The following is a 16,825-nucleotide window of genomic DNA, read 5'->3' as shown; positions in this document are numbered from 1 at the left end:
ATTTTTTTTATTACTTTTTAACCCATCAAAGGATCTTGTATTCACCACTATAAACTTCTTTTGAGTTCTGAGAGACCCTAATCCTTGAGGAACTGTCGTTAATTCGTTCCTCAACATAACAAGGGCTAAAAAAATAACATAATACAATATTATTTGAACGCTAATCAAGGTGGAACAATTGCATTCCAGACACGTGTCCGGCAGAGATTTTCGAGATATGCATGAGATAATAAGTCGATCCAGTGCAATATAGTTAAACAATCATACATAAATTACATATAATTCACCCGTCCACCTATACAATAATTAGTTTTATTGGTGGATTTTCCGGAACGTGTTTTCTTTATTATATGTATCTATCAAGACATAAATATTATTGCGTAAACAAAAACCAGTTAAAATTTCTGGAATTGTAGAACTTCTCACTTTCTCGGTGTCAAACTTATATAAATAGTTGCATCCTCTCGACCTTACCAGCTTATTTAACCACTTATTGTTTTTTAAACTTTGTAACGATGATCACTCGCACACTTTGGCTGGCTCTAACTGTGTCTTACGTCACAGGAATAACTCCACAGTTCGTCACAGGCACCAACTTATTCACCGCTTCCATATACAAAGTAAGTTTACCCAAATCATAACCTTATCATTATTCAGACTCGTAGGAAGCCATTAAAGATGGAAATGAAAACCTCTTAGTAAGCCCACTCTCCGTAGAAGTAGTCTTAGCTTTAGCCCAATCAGGTGCCAAAGGTGAAACAGCCGAAGAAATTCGTAGCAACCTCCACCTTCCAAACAATGCAGGAGAGACGAAAACCTCCTTCAAACAACTCCTTCAAACCTTTAACAACAAGGAAATTTATTCTCTTCACACAGCCAACAAGATCTACGTCGGAAAAAATTTTGCCATCAAAAACGACTTCAAAACTCTTGCAACGGATGTGTTTTTATCAGATATTGAAAATATAGATTTCGGCCAGAGCGTGCAAGCTGCGAACACTATCAATGGATGGGTGGAAGGTCAAACTAACCACAAAATCAAAGACTTGGTTGATTCAAGTGGTCTGAGTTCTGGCACACCCGCCATTATGGTAAATGCTTTGTATTTTCAAGCGAACTGGACGGATAAAGGCTTTCACGAATTTCCAAGTTTGAAAAGAGACTTCCACAAGAGTGCGACAGAAGTGGTTGAGGTAGACACGATGACGAAACAAGCAACACTAAACTACTACGAAAATACAGAAATAGGGGCTACGTTTTTAGAACTACCGTTCCAAGGAGGAGATGCACATATGGTCCTAGTGCTTCCCACTGACAAGCAAGGGCTTGCAGACGTCGAAAAACAAGCAGAAAAAGTCTTCAAGGCACAACCATTCAGAAGTGAGATTGTCGAAGTGACCATGCCTTTGTTCAAAATTGAAAGTAAAATCGATTTTAAGAAAATTTTGCAAAAGTTGGGGGTGAGGAAAGCGTTCAACTTGGGTCAAGCGGACTTCAGTGGAATTTCTGGACATAAGGGAGATGTAGCTGTTGACGGGGTACTCCAGAAGACGTACATAAACGTGAATGAAGATGGAGTGGAAGCCGCTGCCGCCACCAGAATATGTAAGCGTAGGTGTTTGGTTGGTTGTTGTCTAAACTTATTTTACAGGGTTTTACACGTCGGGCTCCCCTACACCTACTAAATTTTTCAACGTTGATCATCCTTTCATCTTCTACATCAAAGCCAATGATGTGATTTTATTTGCTGGAAGAGTTTTATCTCCAAGTCATGAAAATTGACGGAAATATAGAGTTTTAGCACAAAATGGACGTTTTAATCCTAATAACCACAATCAATACTCGTTTAATATACACATTTATATTATTATACGTGTTGTCTGGAAATTGGCGGATTAACTCTTCAGTACGTTGTATACGGGGGTTTCGATAGTCCCAAAAAAATAATAAAAAAAAATTTTATGATGTTTATTACGAAAAAAACGTAATCCACTTTTTATTTTCGTTAGGACAATAACCATCATTAATCGTTGTGCATTATTATTAATAAAACAAGGTGTCATTAATAAATTAACAAAAGAAAAATCCATTAAAGCATAACCAACTAGACACTATAGAAAAGATGTTCAAAATTTCTGCCAGTATTTTATAAGATATGACTGATTTTGACATTTTTGACCATTTTTCAAGCATGTTCGAAAATTAGCTAGAAATTTTCTTGCAGATTTCGACATCTAGAAGTCATTTTAGGCTTCGTTTTTTCGAAAATTTCTATCGTTATCTTGATTAGATAAGACTGTTTTTGGCAAATGACATATCTTCCAAGAAAACAGAGGGTGGGTGGGTGGGGCTAGTATTTTACATGATATGACTGATTCTGACATTTTTGATCATTTTTCAACCATTTTCGAAAATTAGCTAGACATTTTCTTGTAAATTTCGACATCTAGAAGTCATTTTAGGCTTCGTTTCTTCGAAAATTTCTATCGTTATCTTGATTAGATAAGACTGTTTTTGGCAAATGACATACCTTCCAAGAAAACAGAGGGTGGGTGGGTGGGGCTAGTATTTTATAAGATATGACTGATTCTGACATTTTTGACCATTTTTCAAGCATGTTCGAAAATTAGCTAGACATTTTCTTGTAGATTTCGACATCTAGAAGTCATTTTAGGCTTCGTTTCTTCGAAAATTTCTATCGTTATCTTGATTAGATAAGACTGTTTTTGGCAAATGACATATCTTCCAAGAAAACAGAGGGTGGGTGGGTGGGGCTAGTATTTTATAAGATATGACTGATTCTGACATTTTTGACCATTTTTCAAGCATGTTCGAAAATTAGCTAGACATTTTCTTGTAGATTTCGACATCTAGAAGTCATTTTAGGCTTCGTTTCTTCGAAAATTTCTATCGTTATCTTGATTAGATAAGACTGTTTTTGGCAAATGACATATCTTCCAAGAAAACAGAGGGTGGGTGGGTGGGGCTAGTATTTTACAAGATATGACTGATTCTGACATTTTTGATAATTTTTCAACCATTTTAGAAAATTAGCTAGATATTTTCTTGTAGATTTCGAACTCTAGAAGTCATTTTAGGCTTCGTTTCTTCGAAAATTTCTATCGTTATCTTGATTAGATAAGACTGTTTTTGGCAAATGACATATTTTCCAAGAAAACAGAGGGTGGGTGGGTGGGGGTATTATTTTAGAAGATATGATTGATTCTGACATTTTTGATAATTTTTCAACCATTTTAGAAAATTAGCTAGATATTTTCTTGTAGATTTCGAACTCTAGAAATCATTTTAGGCTTCGTTTCTTCGAAAATTTCTATCGTTATCTTGATTAGATAAGACTGTTTTTGGCAAATGACATATCTTCCAAGAAAACAGAGGGTGGGTGGGTGGGGGTAGTATTTTATAAGATATAACTGATTTTGACATTTTTGACCATTTTTCAAGCATGTTCGAAAATTAGCTAGACATTTTCTTGTAGGCTCGTAATGTTTCCAAATTTTGATCATTTTTTGTAAAAGTTAGTCATCACTTCTTGCTAAGATAAAACTGATTTTGGCAAGAAAAGAGAGGGTGGGTGGGCGGGGCTATTAGCTGCTAAGATAAAACTGATTTTGGCAAATGCGATACTCTTTAACAGAAGAGAGGGCGGGTGGGCGGGGCTAGTACCTGGTTAGATAAGACTGATTTTGGCAAATGACATACTATTAAAGAAAAGAAAGGGTAGAAATCATGCCTTCATGAAGATTTGCTAAAAATTTGGGAAAGATCAACATGTTTTAAGGATGATGATAGTTCAAAGGTGCGTCCAAAACGATGAGTTTTTTGCGCAAAGAAGTTGAAAGCGAAGAACGAGTAGCTCTAGTTTTGGAGACAAATTTCGACGCAAAAATTCTCCAAAAAAACGTTCCTACAGCTACAGGATTGTTGACGGAAAATACGAGTATTATGCGATGCCTATTTTGCCACGAAACACACTACAGCTCCGACTGCCCAGAAGCTAAGAAGAAATTTCTTACTGAACTGAAGAAAATCCTGTAGGAAAAAATACGTTGTCATGCCTGCTTTAAGTTTGTGTTTTTTTTTTCTCATTACATTTTTGTAGTGGGAATTTAAAAAAAAAATTGCTATGACGTCATCAACATTTTTGCAAGGACACGTATATCAGTTGGGATAGATGTAGTACTAAGAATAAGATTATTGTATTCCCAAATTTTCGGAAAAATGAATTGGGTCGTTTTGAATATTGATTTGTAATAATTAATAAAATAACGAAACAATTTACTCACGTATACGGCGCCGGCGTGTACTAGGAGAGGCAACTGAAAATCGTGTATGTATAAGCATTCTTAATTTAAGACGACAAGCGTAACATAGCATACGTGAGAGTCAAACAGAGAAACTGTGTAAAACCGATGGTCGTCTAGAGATTTTTACTGCTTCGACTTCCGCTTATTATATAAAACATTGGGTTTTATTTTAACTTTTGACGGTGGAATTCACAATTGGTTGATTATAAACATGTCTATACTACATTCGCGGAACCTAGTCAACGCACAAAACAAATGCACGTCTGTAATGTTAAAGTAAATATAAATAACCGTGCTACCCTTATGTTTCAACCGAGTTTTTACTTTACAAAATTTTGTGTCTACCAAATTGGGTTGGTCCAACGTCATACTAATAATAAGTGTTCCCTTTAATTTAATCAATAAAATAAATTGACTTCATTAATTTTTTTGAGCCACCTTTTAAGCAAATCTAAAAAATATGAATGAAATGATAATTCACAAGTACAAACTCATCATATTTTTTGCATTTTAGATTAGATTAGATTAGCAAAATTTAAGGGTGACGTCATCAATTTTTTTAGGAGGGATGAACAAATACATTTTGAACAAAAATTTACTATGCTTATGATAATTTTAAAACATCTTCAAGATTTCAAAGCATTCGGTTTTGTAGTTCCTGAGTAAATTAATAAAATAAATTTTGCGCATTTCGTAGGACTATGTTATTTTATACGTCATCGCATTAGTGGTGGGGATGATTAGACAAATTTTGGTTGGCGTTTTACCATTTACATGATATTCCTAATATAAGTACAAAATTTCGTAACAATCGGTCCAGTACTTTCGGAGATTATCTGTCTAATAAAAATCCGGGATGGCAGACAGACGGACAGACAGACGGAAATGGGAGACCTATTTCTTCGTCTTCTAGGGGTCATTAAAGATCGAGAAAACGTAAAAGTAAAGAGTCGGCCGATGGACTCGATTAGAATACTTCCTTTGCTTACGCTCGGGAAAGTAACAAGAGCGGGTTAAAGTGGCGTTGCTGAAATTCAAAATTGAAAGTAAAGCTAACTTTTTGAAAGAGGTGATCGGGAACAAATTCGAGAAATGTGTGTTCTGACGTGTTTTTGTAGCTCGGTGTGTCTAAAATGTTCACGAATGAGGCTGATCTAAGCGGAATTGTTGCTAAGAAAGGTGACTTAATAGTTGGCGAGGTGGTGCAAAAGACTTTTATTGATGTTAATGAAGAGGGAGTAGAGGCAGCGGCTGCAATGGAAGTTTGTAAGATATTTCCTTTTTGTTAATTTTCGTTGTTATTTAACAATGATTTCAGTCCCAGTTCTTGGTTTTGGCTTCATGCGTGGCTGCCCCAGGGAGTTCACCGTGGATCGACCATTTATCTTCTATATTAAAGTTCGTGGTGTCGTGCTTTTCGCTGGAAGAGTTGTAGAACCCAAACAATAAACATGATGGAATATTAACATATTGACAGACAACCTGTATCCAAAAAATAAAGGCAAAAGAAATTTTTTTTATTATTTTTTCACCCATCAAAAAATCTTGTATTCATCACTCTAAACTTCTTTTAAGTTCTGAGAAACCGTAATCCTTGAGGAACTGTCGTCCTGATGAGGTTTTCGATTTGTATGCGAAGGACTTACTCGATATAGTTTGCTCGTGAAAGCACAATTACTTTCACTACTTGACAACATCGTCAACACTTCTTTGATTATAAGGTCTTCAAAGCCTTGAGAAGACTGAAGTTACTGACAATAACAGAAATAATTAATTAATTCGTTCCTCAACATAACAAGGGCTAAAAAAATACCATCATATATCACAGGCGAGTCAATTTAAATTCATAGTCATCCACAATATTGTTTGAACGCTAATCAAGGTCGAGCGATTGCATACCAAACACGTGTCCGGCAGAGATTTTCGAGAAATGCATGAGATAATAAGTCGATCCAATGCAATATAGTTAAACATTCATACATAAATTGCACATAATTCACCCGCCCACCTATACAATAATTTGTTTTATTGGTGGATTTTCCGGAACGTGTATTCTTTATTGTATCTGTCAATACATAAATATTGTTGCGTAAACAAAAACCAGTTAAAGTTCTTCGAATTGTAGAACTTCTCACTTTCTCTGTGTCAAACTTATATAAATACTTGCATCCTCTCGACCTGACCAGCTTATTTAACCACTTATTGTTGCTTAAGCTTTGTAACGATGATCACTCGCACACTTTTGCTGACTCTAACTGTGTCTTACGTCACAGGCATAACTCCACAGTTCGTCACAAGTACCAACTTATTCACCGCTTCCATATACAAAGTAAGTTTACCCAAATCATAACCTTATCACAATTCAGATTCGTAGGAAGCCATTGAAGATATAACCGAAAACCTCTTAATAAGCCCACTCTCCGCAGAAGTAGTTCTAGCTTTAGCCCAATCAGGTGCCAAAGGTGAAACAGCCGAAGAAATTCGTAGCAGCCTACACCTTCCAAACAATGCAACAGAAATTAAAACCTCCTTCAAAGAACTCCTTCAAACTTTTAACAACAAAAAAAATTATTCTCTTCACGCTGCCAACAAGATCTACGTCGCAAAAAATTTTAACATCAAAAACGACTTCAAGACACTTGCAACGGACGTGTTTTTCTCAGATATTGAAAATATTGATTTCGGGCAGAGCGTACAAGCTGCGAAGACTATCAATGAATGGGTGGAAGGTCAAACTAACCACAAAATCAAAGACTTGGTTGATCCTAGAGGTCTGAGTTCTAGCACACTCGCCATTATGGTAAATGCTTTGTATTTTCAAGCGAACTGGGAAGGCTTTCACGAATTTCCAATTTTGATAAAAGACTTCTACAAGACTGCAACAGATGTGGTTAAGGTGGACATGATGACGAAACAAGCAACACTAAACTACTACGAAAATACAGAAATAGGGGCTACGTTTTTAGAACTACCGTTCCAAGGAGGAAATGCAGATATGGTCTTAGTGCTTCCCATTGACAAGCAAGGGCTTGCAGACGTCGAAAAACAAGCAGAAAAAGTCTTCAAGGCACAACAATTCAGAAGTGAGTTTGTCGAAGTGACCATGCCTTTGTTTAAAATTGAAAGAAAAATCGATTTTAAGAAAATCTTGCAAAAGGTGAGTACTTGTGAATTTTTCGAATTTAGTAATTTTGCGCAGTTAGGTGTGAAGAAAGCCTTCGACTTGGCCCAAGCGGACTTCAGTGGAATTGCTGGAAATAAGGGAGATCTAGCTATTGACGGGGTACTCCAGAAGACGTACATCAACGTGAATCAAGATGGAGTGGAAGCCGCTGCCGCCACAATAACATGTAAGCGCATGTGTTTAGTTGGTTGTTGTCTAAACTTATTTTACAGCGGATGTCACCTCGGCCAACCCTACTTCTGCTAAATTTTTCAACGTTGATCATCCTTTCATCTTCTACATCAAAGTCAATGATGTGATTTTATTTGCTGGAAGAATTTTGTCTCCAAGTCATGGAAACTGACGGAAATATAGAGTTTTATCACAAAATGGACGTTTTAAACATATAGTAACCACAATCAATACTCGTTTAATAGATTTAAATGGCGGATTAACTCCTCAGTACGTTGTATAGGGGGGTTCGACAGTCCCAAAAAAATAATAAAAAAAATTCTGTATGATGTAGGTATATTACGAAATTTCCTAGTAACGATAGTGATGACTGAAATCCACCTTTTATTTTTTTTAGGACAATGACCATCATTAATCGTTATGCATTATTATTATTAATAAAACAAGCTGTTATTTTTCATTAATAAATTAACCAAAAATAAACGTTTAATATGACATTTATAAATTATAAATTATAAAGAAAAACAAAACCCACATAAGAAAAATCCATTAAAGCATAACCAACTAAACACTAGAGAGAAGATGTTCAAAATTCCGGCCTTGTGCAAATAAGTAGGCTCGTAATGTTTCCAAATTTTGATCATTTTTTGTAAAAGTTAGTCATCACTACTTGCTAAGATAAAACTGATTTTGGCAATGACATACCCTCTAAGAAAAGAGAGGGTGGGTGGGCGGGGCTAGTAGCTGCTAAGATAAGACTGATTTTGGCTAATGAGATAGCCTCTGGAAGAAATGCCGAGATTACTATGACCAATTATATCTGTTGTTTATTTAATAGGTTTGTTTTTATATTATCCGGAGTTTGTCTTCACAATCAAAAGACTCTACTAGTGGAATACTGTAATAACAGATTGTCATTACGTATTCATAACATTTGGAGGCCCCGGGGAATAGCCTTTTTCCTTTTGATAGAGCCCTTGTGACAATATTCAAAACATGAAGAAGATCATAAGAACCCTGGATCTGCACAGAACCTCATTTATCAAGATTTTCGATACAATGAATAAACTTCTCACTAAAGAAAATCCAGTAAGAAGCAATATACTTACAAGTGCTCGCACAGCAAATGCAAAATATTAGTTGGTTAGATCTGACATGCCTCAGTACCCTCAGATAGAATTTAGAAAATTTGGTGTTTACATTCGCAACTGGTTGTCATTTTGGAGTCAGTTTAGAAGAATTCGCGAAGATCAGGCGCTTCCTAATGAAGAGAAATTACAACTTTTGATACAAGCAACGACTCCTAAATCACGAGCACGCCAATTTGTTGAAAACTACCTCAAAGTTATTGAATGTTTCACAAGACGTTTTGGAAGACAAGATCTACAGATAGAAGTCTACGTACGTGAAGTTTTACAACTTTACAATAACCATCATTAATCGTTGTGCATTATTATTAATAAAACAAGGTGTCATTAATAAATTAACAAAAGAAAAATCCATTAAAGGATAACCAACTAGACACTATAGAAAAGATGTTCAAAATTTCTCTCAGTATTTTATAAGATATGACTGATTCTGACATTTTTGACCATTTTTCAACCATTTTCGAAAATTAGCTAGCCATTTTCTTGTAGATTTCGACATCTAGAAGTCATTTTAGGCTTCGTTTCTTCGAAAATTTCTATCGTTATCTTGATTAGATAAGACTGTTTTTGGCAAATGACATATCTTCCAAGAAAACAGAGGGTGGGTGGGTGAGGCTAGTATTTATAAGATATGACTGATTCTGACATTTTTGACAATTTTTCAACCATTTTTGAAAATTAGCTAGACATTTTCTTGTAGATTTCGACATCTAGAAGTCATTTTAGGCTTCGTTTCTTCGAAAATTTCTATCGTTATCTTGATTAGATAAGACTGTTTTTGGCAAATGACATATCTTCCAAGAAAACAGAGGGTGGGTGGGGGGGGGGGGGGGCAAGTATTTTATAAGATATGACTGATTCTGACATTTTTGACCATTTTTCAACCATTTTCGAAAATTAGCAAGCCATTTTCTTGTAGATTTCGACATCTAGAAGTCATTTTAGGCTTCGTTTCTTCGAAAATTTCTATTGTTATCTTGATTAGATAAGACTGTTTTTGGCAAATGACATACCTTCCAAGAAAACAGAGGGAGGGTGGGCGGGGCCAGTATTATATAAGATATGACTGATTTTGACATTTTTGACCATTTTTCAAGCATGTTCGAAAATTAGCTAGATATTTTCTTGTAGGCTCGTAATGTTTCCAAATTTTGATCATTTTTTGTAAAAGTTAGTCATCTCTTCTTGCTAAGATAAAACTGATTTTGACAAGAAAAGAGAGGGTGGGTTGGCGGGGCTAGTAGCTGCTAGGATAAGAGTGATTTTGGCAAATTACATACTATTAAAGAAAAGACAGGGTAAGAATCATGCCTTGATGAAGATTTGCTAAAAATTTGGGAAAGATCAACATGTTTTATGGATGAGAATAGTTCAAAGGTGCGTCCAGAACGATGAGTTTTTTGCGCAAAGAAGTTGAAAGCGAAGAACGAGTAGCTCTAGTTTTGGAGACAAATTTCGACGCTAAAATTCTCCAAAAAAGTTCCTACAGCTACAGGATTGTTGACGAAAAATACGACTATTATGCGATGCCTATTTTGCCACGAAACACACTACAACTCCGACTGCCCAAAAGCTAATAAGAAATTTCTTACTGAACTGAAGAAAATCCTGTCGGAAAAAGGACGTTGTCATGCCTGCCTTAAATTTGGACATATAGCTGTCAAATGTAGAACAGCAATCCAGTAATAGCAATTATTGACACGGGATCACAATTGGTGTCATTTTTGATACAAGAAATTAATTTCTACAAATCAGTCTTCATCCATACGATTGAAATTTTTTAAGATTTTTGTGGTATGACAAAGATAAAGGGCTTAGGGTATAACGACATGTCAACGTAGTATATGGCGTCACATGCAGTCCCTTCTTATTGAATGCAGTTATCAAACATCACCTGAACACTTTACTAGAAGATAAACGAGTAAATTCACCAGAAGATACCATTTTGAAGTTGAGGAACTCCTTTTACGTTGACAATTGCGTAACTAACATTGACACACAAGAAGAGCTAGAAGAATTCATCAAAGAAGCTACTCAAACGATTTTTTCAATTCATCCAGCAACAAAACATCAGATTCCTTTAAATTTGTTAATTAGAACAAACAATATCTGCCCCACTGTCTTATATCACCTAACACTTGACCTCTAATAAGCAATGTTTAGATATAAACAGGCTCAAAAAATTAATAATACAGTCTCCAAGCGACCGAACTTGCATTGACCATGAAGATTCTTCTCGTTACCACCTTACTCTTTTCCATCACGTATGGTACTCCAATTCAGGACTTCGTCAAAGGAAACCACAAATAGAGAAATGTATGTTCTAACGTGTTTTTGTAGCTCGGGGTGTCTAAAATGTTCACGGGTGAGGCTGATTTAAGCGGAATTGCTGGTAATAAAGGTGACTTAACAGTTGGTGGAGTAGAAGCTGCAGCTGCTATGGAAGTTTATAAGATATTGTCTTTTTGTTAATTTTCGTGGTTATTTATTAGTGATTTCAGTGCCATTTCTTGGTTCTGCTTTCATCCGTGACCCTCCCAAGGACTTCACCGTCGATCGACCATTTATCTTCTATATTAAAATTAACGATGTGGTGCTTTTCGCTGGAAGAGTTGTAGAACCCAAACAATAAACACTTTTATTATGTTGTTTTTTACTTCTTCTGAATTCTGTAGCCAACAACAGATAACATTATCTTGTGAACAAAAACTAACCAAAGTTTCTAGAATCATTTCACTTTCTCTGTATCAAGCTTATCTAAATAATTGCACCGTCTTGACCTTCGTGATCATAAAATTTCCCCATGACCTGTTTACCGACTTATTCTCGTCTCAACTTTCGAACGATGAAGACGTTCATCCTGCTGGCTCTAACTGTGTCTTACGTCACAGGAATAACCCCACAACTCGTCACAAGCAACAACTTATTCACCGCTTCCATATACAAAGTAAGTTTACTCCAAATCATAACCTCATCACAATTCAAATTCGTAGGAAGCCAGTAAAGATGGAAACGAAAACCTCTTAATAAGTCCGTTTTCCGCAGAAGTCGTTCTTGCTTTAGCTCAATCAGGTGCCAACGGTGAAACAGCCGAAGAAATTCGTAGCAGCCTACACCTGCCAAACAATGCAGAAGAAACTAAAACCTCCTTCAAAGAACTCCTTCAAACTTTTAACAACAAAGAAAGTTATTCGCTTCACACTGCCAACAAGATCTACGTCGCCAAAAATTTTGTCATCAAAAACGACTTCAAAACTCTTGCGACGGGTGTGTTTTCGTCCGAAATTGAAAATATTGACTTCGGGGAGAGCGAGCAAGCTGCAAAAACTATCAATGGATGGGTGGAAGATCAAACCAACCACAAAATCAAAGACTTGGTGGATTGTAGTCTTTTGAATTCTGGCATACCCGCCATGATGATAAACGCTTTGTATTTTCAAGCCAACTGGACCGACAGGGACTTTCACAAATTTCCAAGTTTGAAAAGAGACTTCCATAAGAGTGCGACGGAAGTGGTTAAAGTAGACACGATGATGAAACACGGAGCAAGACTAAACTACTACGAAAATACAGAAGTAGGGGCTACGTTTTTAGAACTACCGTTCCAAGGAGGAGACGCACATATGGTCCTAGTGCTTCCCACTGACAAGCAAGGGCTTGCAGACGTCGAAAAACAAGCAGAAAAAGTTTTTAAGGCACAACCATTCAAAAGTGAGATCGTCGACGTTATCATGCCTTTGTTCAAAGTTGAAAGTAAAATCGATTTTAAGAAAATTTTGCAAAAGTTGGGTGTGAGGAAAGCATTTAACTTGGGTCAAGCGGACTTCAGCGGAATTGCTGGAAATAAAGGAGAGCTAGCTGTTGGCGGGGTGCTGCAGAAGACGTACATTAACGTGAATCAGGATGGAGTGGAAGCTGCTGCCGCTACCAACTTATGTAAGCACGCTTTTTTAATCGTTTTTTTTTTTAGTTAAAAAAAATTGTAGGGTTCTTCATGTCGGGACCTCCTCGAGCCACTAAAACTTTCAACGTCGACCACCCCTTCATCTTCTACGTTAAAACCAACGATGTGATTTTATTCGCTGGTCGAGTGTTGTCTCCAAGTCACTAAAAATGTAAAATGACATAAAAAATAAAAATAAGATTACCCAATGTTGGGTAAGCGCATGATTTGCGAGCATTGACACTCCGAAAAATCCCCGCCGGGTTTAGCCTTGCGCTGACCTCCAATTTACGCAATTATCAGACTCACACACTGCAATAATAATTATTATCCTGTTTAAATTTAAACTATTATTATAAAAGCATAGCATCACTTTCGTTGTCGATGCCACCATGTACGTTCCTCTCGTCGCTCTTATTTTAGTAACCGCAGTTGCCACACCTGTGGAAGACTTCTCCACAGCTACCAATCTCTTCGCTGCTGACATCTACACCGTAAGTATTATTCATTACAAACATTTTTTAACACAAACCACTTAGGAGCAAATACAACTAGAAACCGGAAACACCGTCGTGAGTCCCTTTTCCGCTTCAGCGGTTCTAGCTCTTGCACAATCCGGCGCCAAAGGGGAAACCGCGGAAGAACTAAAACAAGTTCTTCACCTACCACACGACCAAACGACATTAACAGCGATCCAAACATACCACGAACTCTTCAACGAAAGCAAATCGGTCTTCAGTGCCAATAGAATCTACGTCAACGAAGACTTCAAACTTAACGTCGACTTTCAACAAACCGCCAGAGACTTTTTCGGAATTGGGGTTGAAAATGTGGACTTCTCGCGGAATGAAGAAGCTGCTGACACTATTAATAAGTGGATTGAGGGTCATACTAGTCACAAAATCGGGGATTTAGCTAAATCGTCGAGTCTATTTAGTAGTACTGCAGCGGTTTTGGTAAACTCGTTGTATTTCAAAGGCTCATGGACAAACAAATTTGATAAAACTAAGACGAAGAAGAGGGACTTTTACAAGACGCCTTCTGATGTGGTGCAAGTCGATACCATGTTCGATAAAAACCATAGGTACTATATTGCTAAAAGCGACGTGCTCAAAGCCACGTTCCTGGCCATGCCTATCCAAGAGTGTCTCTGTTTCTTCATAATTGGTCTTCCGGATGATAAAGACGGTCTGGATTTATTGGAACAACGGGCTCATGAAGTTTTCACGAAAAGAGACTTTGTGGAGCAGAAAGTGAACTTGTATTTGCCAAAATTCATGGTTAAGAACGACATCGACTTTACGGAAATTCTTAAAAAGGTATAAATTTGGTTTTTGAGATGGGTTTCTTAGTTTTTTTACAGTTAGGGGTTACTAAGCTGTTTAGCGAAGACGCTGATCTGAGTGGCATTGTAGACCAAGGTGGTCTCCACGTAGACGAAGTTTTGCAGAAGTCTTTCTTTAATGTTGATGAGAATGGGATAGAAGCTGCTGCTACTACATTGCTGGGTAGATAATGGGCCAACGCTGCGTTTCTTTTAGTTAAAATTTCTTGTAGATGCTACCTGGGCTTCGCTTGATCAAGACACTCCTACGGATTTTGTGGCAGATCACCCCTTCGTGTTTTATATCTGGATGAATAATGTGGTACTCTTTGCTGGACGAGTGTTGGATCCGAGTCAGTAGTCTGCTTGCTTAACTTAGAATATGTTGTGTAGTTGTTCTTTAACTTCTCTCTTTTAATAAATCATAGTATGAAATAATAATCAATGCCTGCTTTCCGTCGAAAATAGACATATCGTCATCCTAACCTCTCCCTCTGACAAAACACTGATTTCGTTGACGTTTAATTGTTTAATCGGGTCAAAATTTCAGGAAACGTCGAACCTAATACCTGAACATGCTCCCCCGAAGTCGTGCTTCGAGCTCGGCTATGAACCGCGAACTCATCGAGTCGAACCGGCACTTCACTTCTGGCTTGTACCAGGTGACTCCTTGCAAGCTATCTTCGTCGCTTCACCTTTAATTTTCCAGAAGTTACTAAAGAACGAAAAAAACAACTTCGCCTTGAGCATCTTTTCCACACAACTAGTTCTCGCCTTAACACTCGCCGGTGCTAAAGAAGACACAGCCACTGAACTCCGAACCGTTCTACACTTTCCAGAGGAGTCCGACCCCTCGATCTTTTTCTCTCAATACATCAAATCGTGGAAGAGTTCGAACACCTGTCGTCTCTTCGCCGCCAACAAAATCTACGTAACAAAAAAATTCGTCATATCCGAGGACTTCAAGAAAACCGCAGCCAGAGACTACAAAGTGGACACGGAGAGTTTAAGCTTCGAGCAGAACCAGAAAGCCGCCAGTATTATCAACGCGTTTGTGGAAAAACAGACCAAGGGTAAGATGAGCGGTACCATCGCTCCTGATGACCTCAGTAAAGACACCAGTGTTGTTCTCGTGAACGTTTCGCATTTTCGGGCACGGTGGCTCAACGAATTCCAGCGGGCCTCTACGAGGATGCTTGAGTTCTATGCGAACGGAAAGAACGAGGTGTTGGTGTACATGATGCACCAAGTAAATAACTTCAATTACCATGAAAGTCGAAATTTGAAGGCGCAGTTTATAGAATTACCGTTCAAAGACAGGGACGTAGTGCTCGTGGTGGTGCTACCGAAGGAGAGAATGGGGTTGGAGTTCCTGGATCAGAAGCAGGAGGTGTTTCGAAGACCGGCGTTCGTGGAACAGTCGGTTCACGTGGTGCTTCCCAAGTTCAAAATCGAAAATGCGAGAGACTTGGTGACGGTCCTGCAGGAGGTAATTGGGTGCGTAGTTTGGAAAGTACTGACGGAGGATTGCAGATGCAGATTAGGAAAGTTTTCTCGGACGAGGCGAACTTGACGGGAATCGGGGGCAGGAGAAATGGGGACCTAAAGGTGGATAAGGTTGTGCAGAAGGTGTGTTTTGAGTTTGACGAAGAGGGAGTAGAGGCGTCTACGATGGAAACTACTGGTGACTGATTATTGTCGATTTTTGAATTCGGGTTTTATTGGGTTGTCTTTGCAGGGAAGGCTGAGGAACGTTCCTTGCACACGTCTGTTCCGGTGGAGTTCATCGCAGACCATCCCTTCATCTTCTACATTAAAATTAAAGATATTATCTGTTTCGCTGGAAGGATCATGGATCCTAGCCCTAGCTCATAAATTCGACAGACAAATAAACTAAGTGTTTCATGGTGAACTTTGGGATTTGACTTTCACTTCTTTTACTTCAAAAAAATTTGTCAAAAGTTATTTCGACAGAATTTCCTCGCTTTTGAAGTACAGTACAACATATAGGTACTGCTTTTCTGAAAAAAAGGACAGTTGTTACCCCTGAGAAAGTTTCAAATTCCTAAAAAACAGACATTTGGGACGCCCGAGAAGGTTTTACATTAAAAAAAAAGACAGTTGGAACCCCCGAGAAGGTTTTACTTAAAAAAAAACAGTTGGGACCCCCGAGAAGGTTTCATAATCTTAAAAATATGCATTTGGGGTGCCCGAGAATGTTTTACAATTAAAAAAAAGACGACTGCATGTCTATTATGTTTTTTTCTCATTACATTTTTACATTAAAAAAAAAATTGCGAAGGCGTCATCAACATTTTTGCAAGGACACGTATATCAGTTTGGATAGATGTACATTATATTTTGCCTTTTTTTCTTAATATACGTAGTCATCTTTTCACAATCAAGATTGAATACATATATTAAGAAAAAGAAGGCATAATATAAGCCCCGGCCACCCGCCCTATCTCAATCGTAATGATTTTTTTTATCTGTCGTAAGTCGTGGGGCGGAGCTTAATTGCAAAATCCTTGTTTTCCTACAAGAAATTGTTATGTGAAACCTGTTATTGAGAAATTCTGTTTAAAGCAAACTGTATTACGTAAAAAAGAAAGCCAAAAAAATAATCTAGCTTTAATTTTGAATATACACAGAATTTTTGGAACAATACTATGCTCAAAGACATGTCTTACATGGTTATTTAAGGATTTTGCAATTAAGCTCCGCCCTCTT

At 37.5% G+C, this 16,825-nt stretch overlaps 5 protein-coding genes across 5 annotated transcripts; all 5 read left to right on the top strand.

Annotated features, from left to right (window-relative positions):
- The first annotated feature begins 20 nt into the window (after positions 1-20).
- Positions 21-5,791, top strand: LOC135131839 (antichymotrypsin-2-like). The gene is made up of 5 exons (XM_064059688.1): positions 21-620; positions 666-1,605; positions 1,652-1,779; positions 5,444-5,591; positions 5,644-5,791. The coding sequence occupies exons 1-5, from the start codon at positions 516-518 to the stop codon at positions 5,772-5,774; spliced, it is 1,452 nt and encodes a 483-aa protein (XP_063915758.1). The 5' UTR covers positions 21-515; the 3' UTR covers positions 5,775-5,791.
- A 736-nt stretch (positions 5,792-6,527) lies between these two features.
- Positions 6,528-8,062, top strand: LOC135133227 (antichymotrypsin-2-like). Its single transcript, XM_064061555.1, has 4 exons — positions 6,528-6,654; positions 6,700-7,482; positions 7,525-7,675; positions 7,722-8,062. Exons 1-4 carry the CDS (start codon positions 6,550-6,552, stop codon positions 7,850-7,852), a joined length of 1,170 nt encoding a protein of 389 aa, XP_063917625.1. The 5' UTR covers positions 6,528-6,549; the 3' UTR covers positions 7,853-8,062.
- A 3,468-nt stretch (positions 8,063-11,530) lies between these two features.
- Positions 11,531-12,998, top strand: LOC135133226 (serine protease inhibitor 3/4-like). The gene is made up of 3 exons (XM_064061554.1): positions 11,531-11,775; positions 11,822-12,764; positions 12,815-12,998. The coding sequence occupies exons 1-3, from the start codon at positions 11,632-11,634 to the stop codon at positions 12,937-12,939; spliced, it is 1,212 nt and encodes a 403-aa protein (XP_063917624.1). The 5' UTR covers positions 11,531-11,631; the 3' UTR covers positions 12,940-12,998.
- Positions 12,999-13,104: 106 nt separating this feature from the next.
- Positions 13,105-14,536, top strand: LOC135133228 (antichymotrypsin-2-like). Its single transcript, XM_064061556.1, has 4 exons — positions 13,105-13,265; positions 13,311-14,090; positions 14,135-14,279; positions 14,329-14,536. Exons 1-4 carry the CDS (start codon positions 13,164-13,166, stop codon positions 14,454-14,456), a joined length of 1,155 nt encoding a protein of 384 aa, XP_063917626.1. The 5' UTR covers positions 13,105-13,163; the 3' UTR covers positions 14,457-14,536.
- A 39-nt stretch (positions 14,537-14,575) lies between these two features.
- On the top strand, positions 14,576-16,007 carry LOC135133229 (serine protease inhibitor 42Dd-like). Its single transcript, XM_064061557.1, has 4 exons — positions 14,576-14,757; positions 14,805-15,584; positions 15,629-15,779; positions 15,834-16,007. The coding sequence occupies exons 1-4, from the start codon at positions 14,671-14,673 to the stop codon at positions 15,968-15,970; spliced, it is 1,155 nt and encodes a 384-aa protein (XP_063917627.1). The 5' UTR covers positions 14,576-14,670; the 3' UTR covers positions 15,971-16,007.
- Positions 16,008-16,825: the final 818 nt, after the last annotated feature.

The sequence above is a fragment of the Zophobas morio genome, unplaced genomic scaffold, assembly GCF_036711695.1.
Source record: "Zophobas morio isolate AGI-343-1 ecotype UQ-CSIRO unplaced genomic scaffold, CSIRO_AGI_Zmor_V1 ptg000021l, whole genome shotgun sequence".
Lineage (NCBI taxonomy): Eukaryota > Metazoa > Arthropoda > Insecta > Coleoptera > Tenebrionidae > Zophobas > Zophobas morio.
The sequence above is the reverse complement of the archived record's forward strand: the minus strand, read 5'-3'. Positions and strand labels throughout refer to the sequence as shown.

Excerpts from the sequence above, each read along its gene's own strand:
- LOC135131839 (XM_064059688.1), top strand. The coding sequence starts at position 516 with ATGATCACTCGCACACTTTGGCTGGCTCTAACTGTGTCTTACGTCACA. Across the intron at positions 1,780-5,443 it reads TATCTCCAAGTCATGAAAAT|CTCGGTGTGTCTAAAATGTT; the intron begins TGACGGAAATAT and ends GTGTTTTTGTAG. Across the intron at positions 5,592-5,643 it reads AGCGGCTGCAATGGAAGTTT|TCCCAGTTCTTGGTTTTGGC; the intron begins GTAAGATATTTC and ends CAATGATTTCAG.
- LOC135133227 (XM_064061555.1), top strand. The coding sequence starts at position 6,550 with ATGATCACTCGCACACTTTTGCTGACTCTAACTGTGTCTTACGTCACA. Across the intron at positions 6,655-6,699 it reads TCACCGCTTCCATATACAAA|GAAGCCATTGAAGATATAAC; the intron begins GTAAGTTTACCC and ends TCAGATTCGTAG. Across the intron at positions 7,483-7,524 it reads TTAAGAAAATCTTGCAAAAG|TTAGGTGTGAAGAAAGCCTT; the intron begins GTGAGTACTTGT and ends AATTTTGCGCAG.
- LOC135133226 (XM_064061554.1), top strand. The coding sequence starts at position 11,632 with ATGACCTGTTTACCGACTTATTCTCGTCTCAACTTTCGAACGATGAAG. Across the intron at positions 11,776-11,821 it reads TCACCGCTTCCATATACAAA|GAAGCCAGTAAAGATGGAAA; the intron begins GTAAGTTTACTC and ends TCAAATTCGTAG. Across the intron at positions 12,765-12,814 it reads TGCTGCCGCTACCAACTTAT|GGTTCTTCATGTCGGGACCT; the intron begins GTAAGCACGCTT and ends AAAAAATTGTAG.
- LOC135133228 (XM_064061556.1), top strand. The coding sequence starts at position 13,164 with ATGTACGTTCCTCTCGTCGCTCTTATTTTAGTAACCGCAGTTGCCACA. Across the intron at positions 13,266-13,310 it reads TCGCTGCTGACATCTACACC|GAGCAAATACAACTAGAAAC; the intron begins GTAAGTATTATT and ends CAAACCACTTAG. Across the intron at positions 14,280-14,328 it reads TGCTGCTACTACATTGCTGG|ATGCTACCTGGGCTTCGCTT; the intron begins GTAGATAATGGG and ends AATTTCTTGTAG.
- LOC135133229 (XM_064061557.1), top strand. The coding sequence starts at position 14,671 with ATGCTCCCCCGAAGTCGTGCTTCGAGCTCGGCTATGAACCGCGAACTC. Across the intron at positions 15,585-15,628 it reads TGGTGACGGTCCTGCAGGAG|ATGCAGATTAGGAAAGTTTT; the intron begins GTAATTGGGTGC and ends GGAGGATTGCAG. Across the intron at positions 15,780-15,833 it reads GTCTACGATGGAAACTACTG|GGAAGGCTGAGGAACGTTCC; the intron begins GTGACTGATTAT and ends TTGTCTTTGCAG.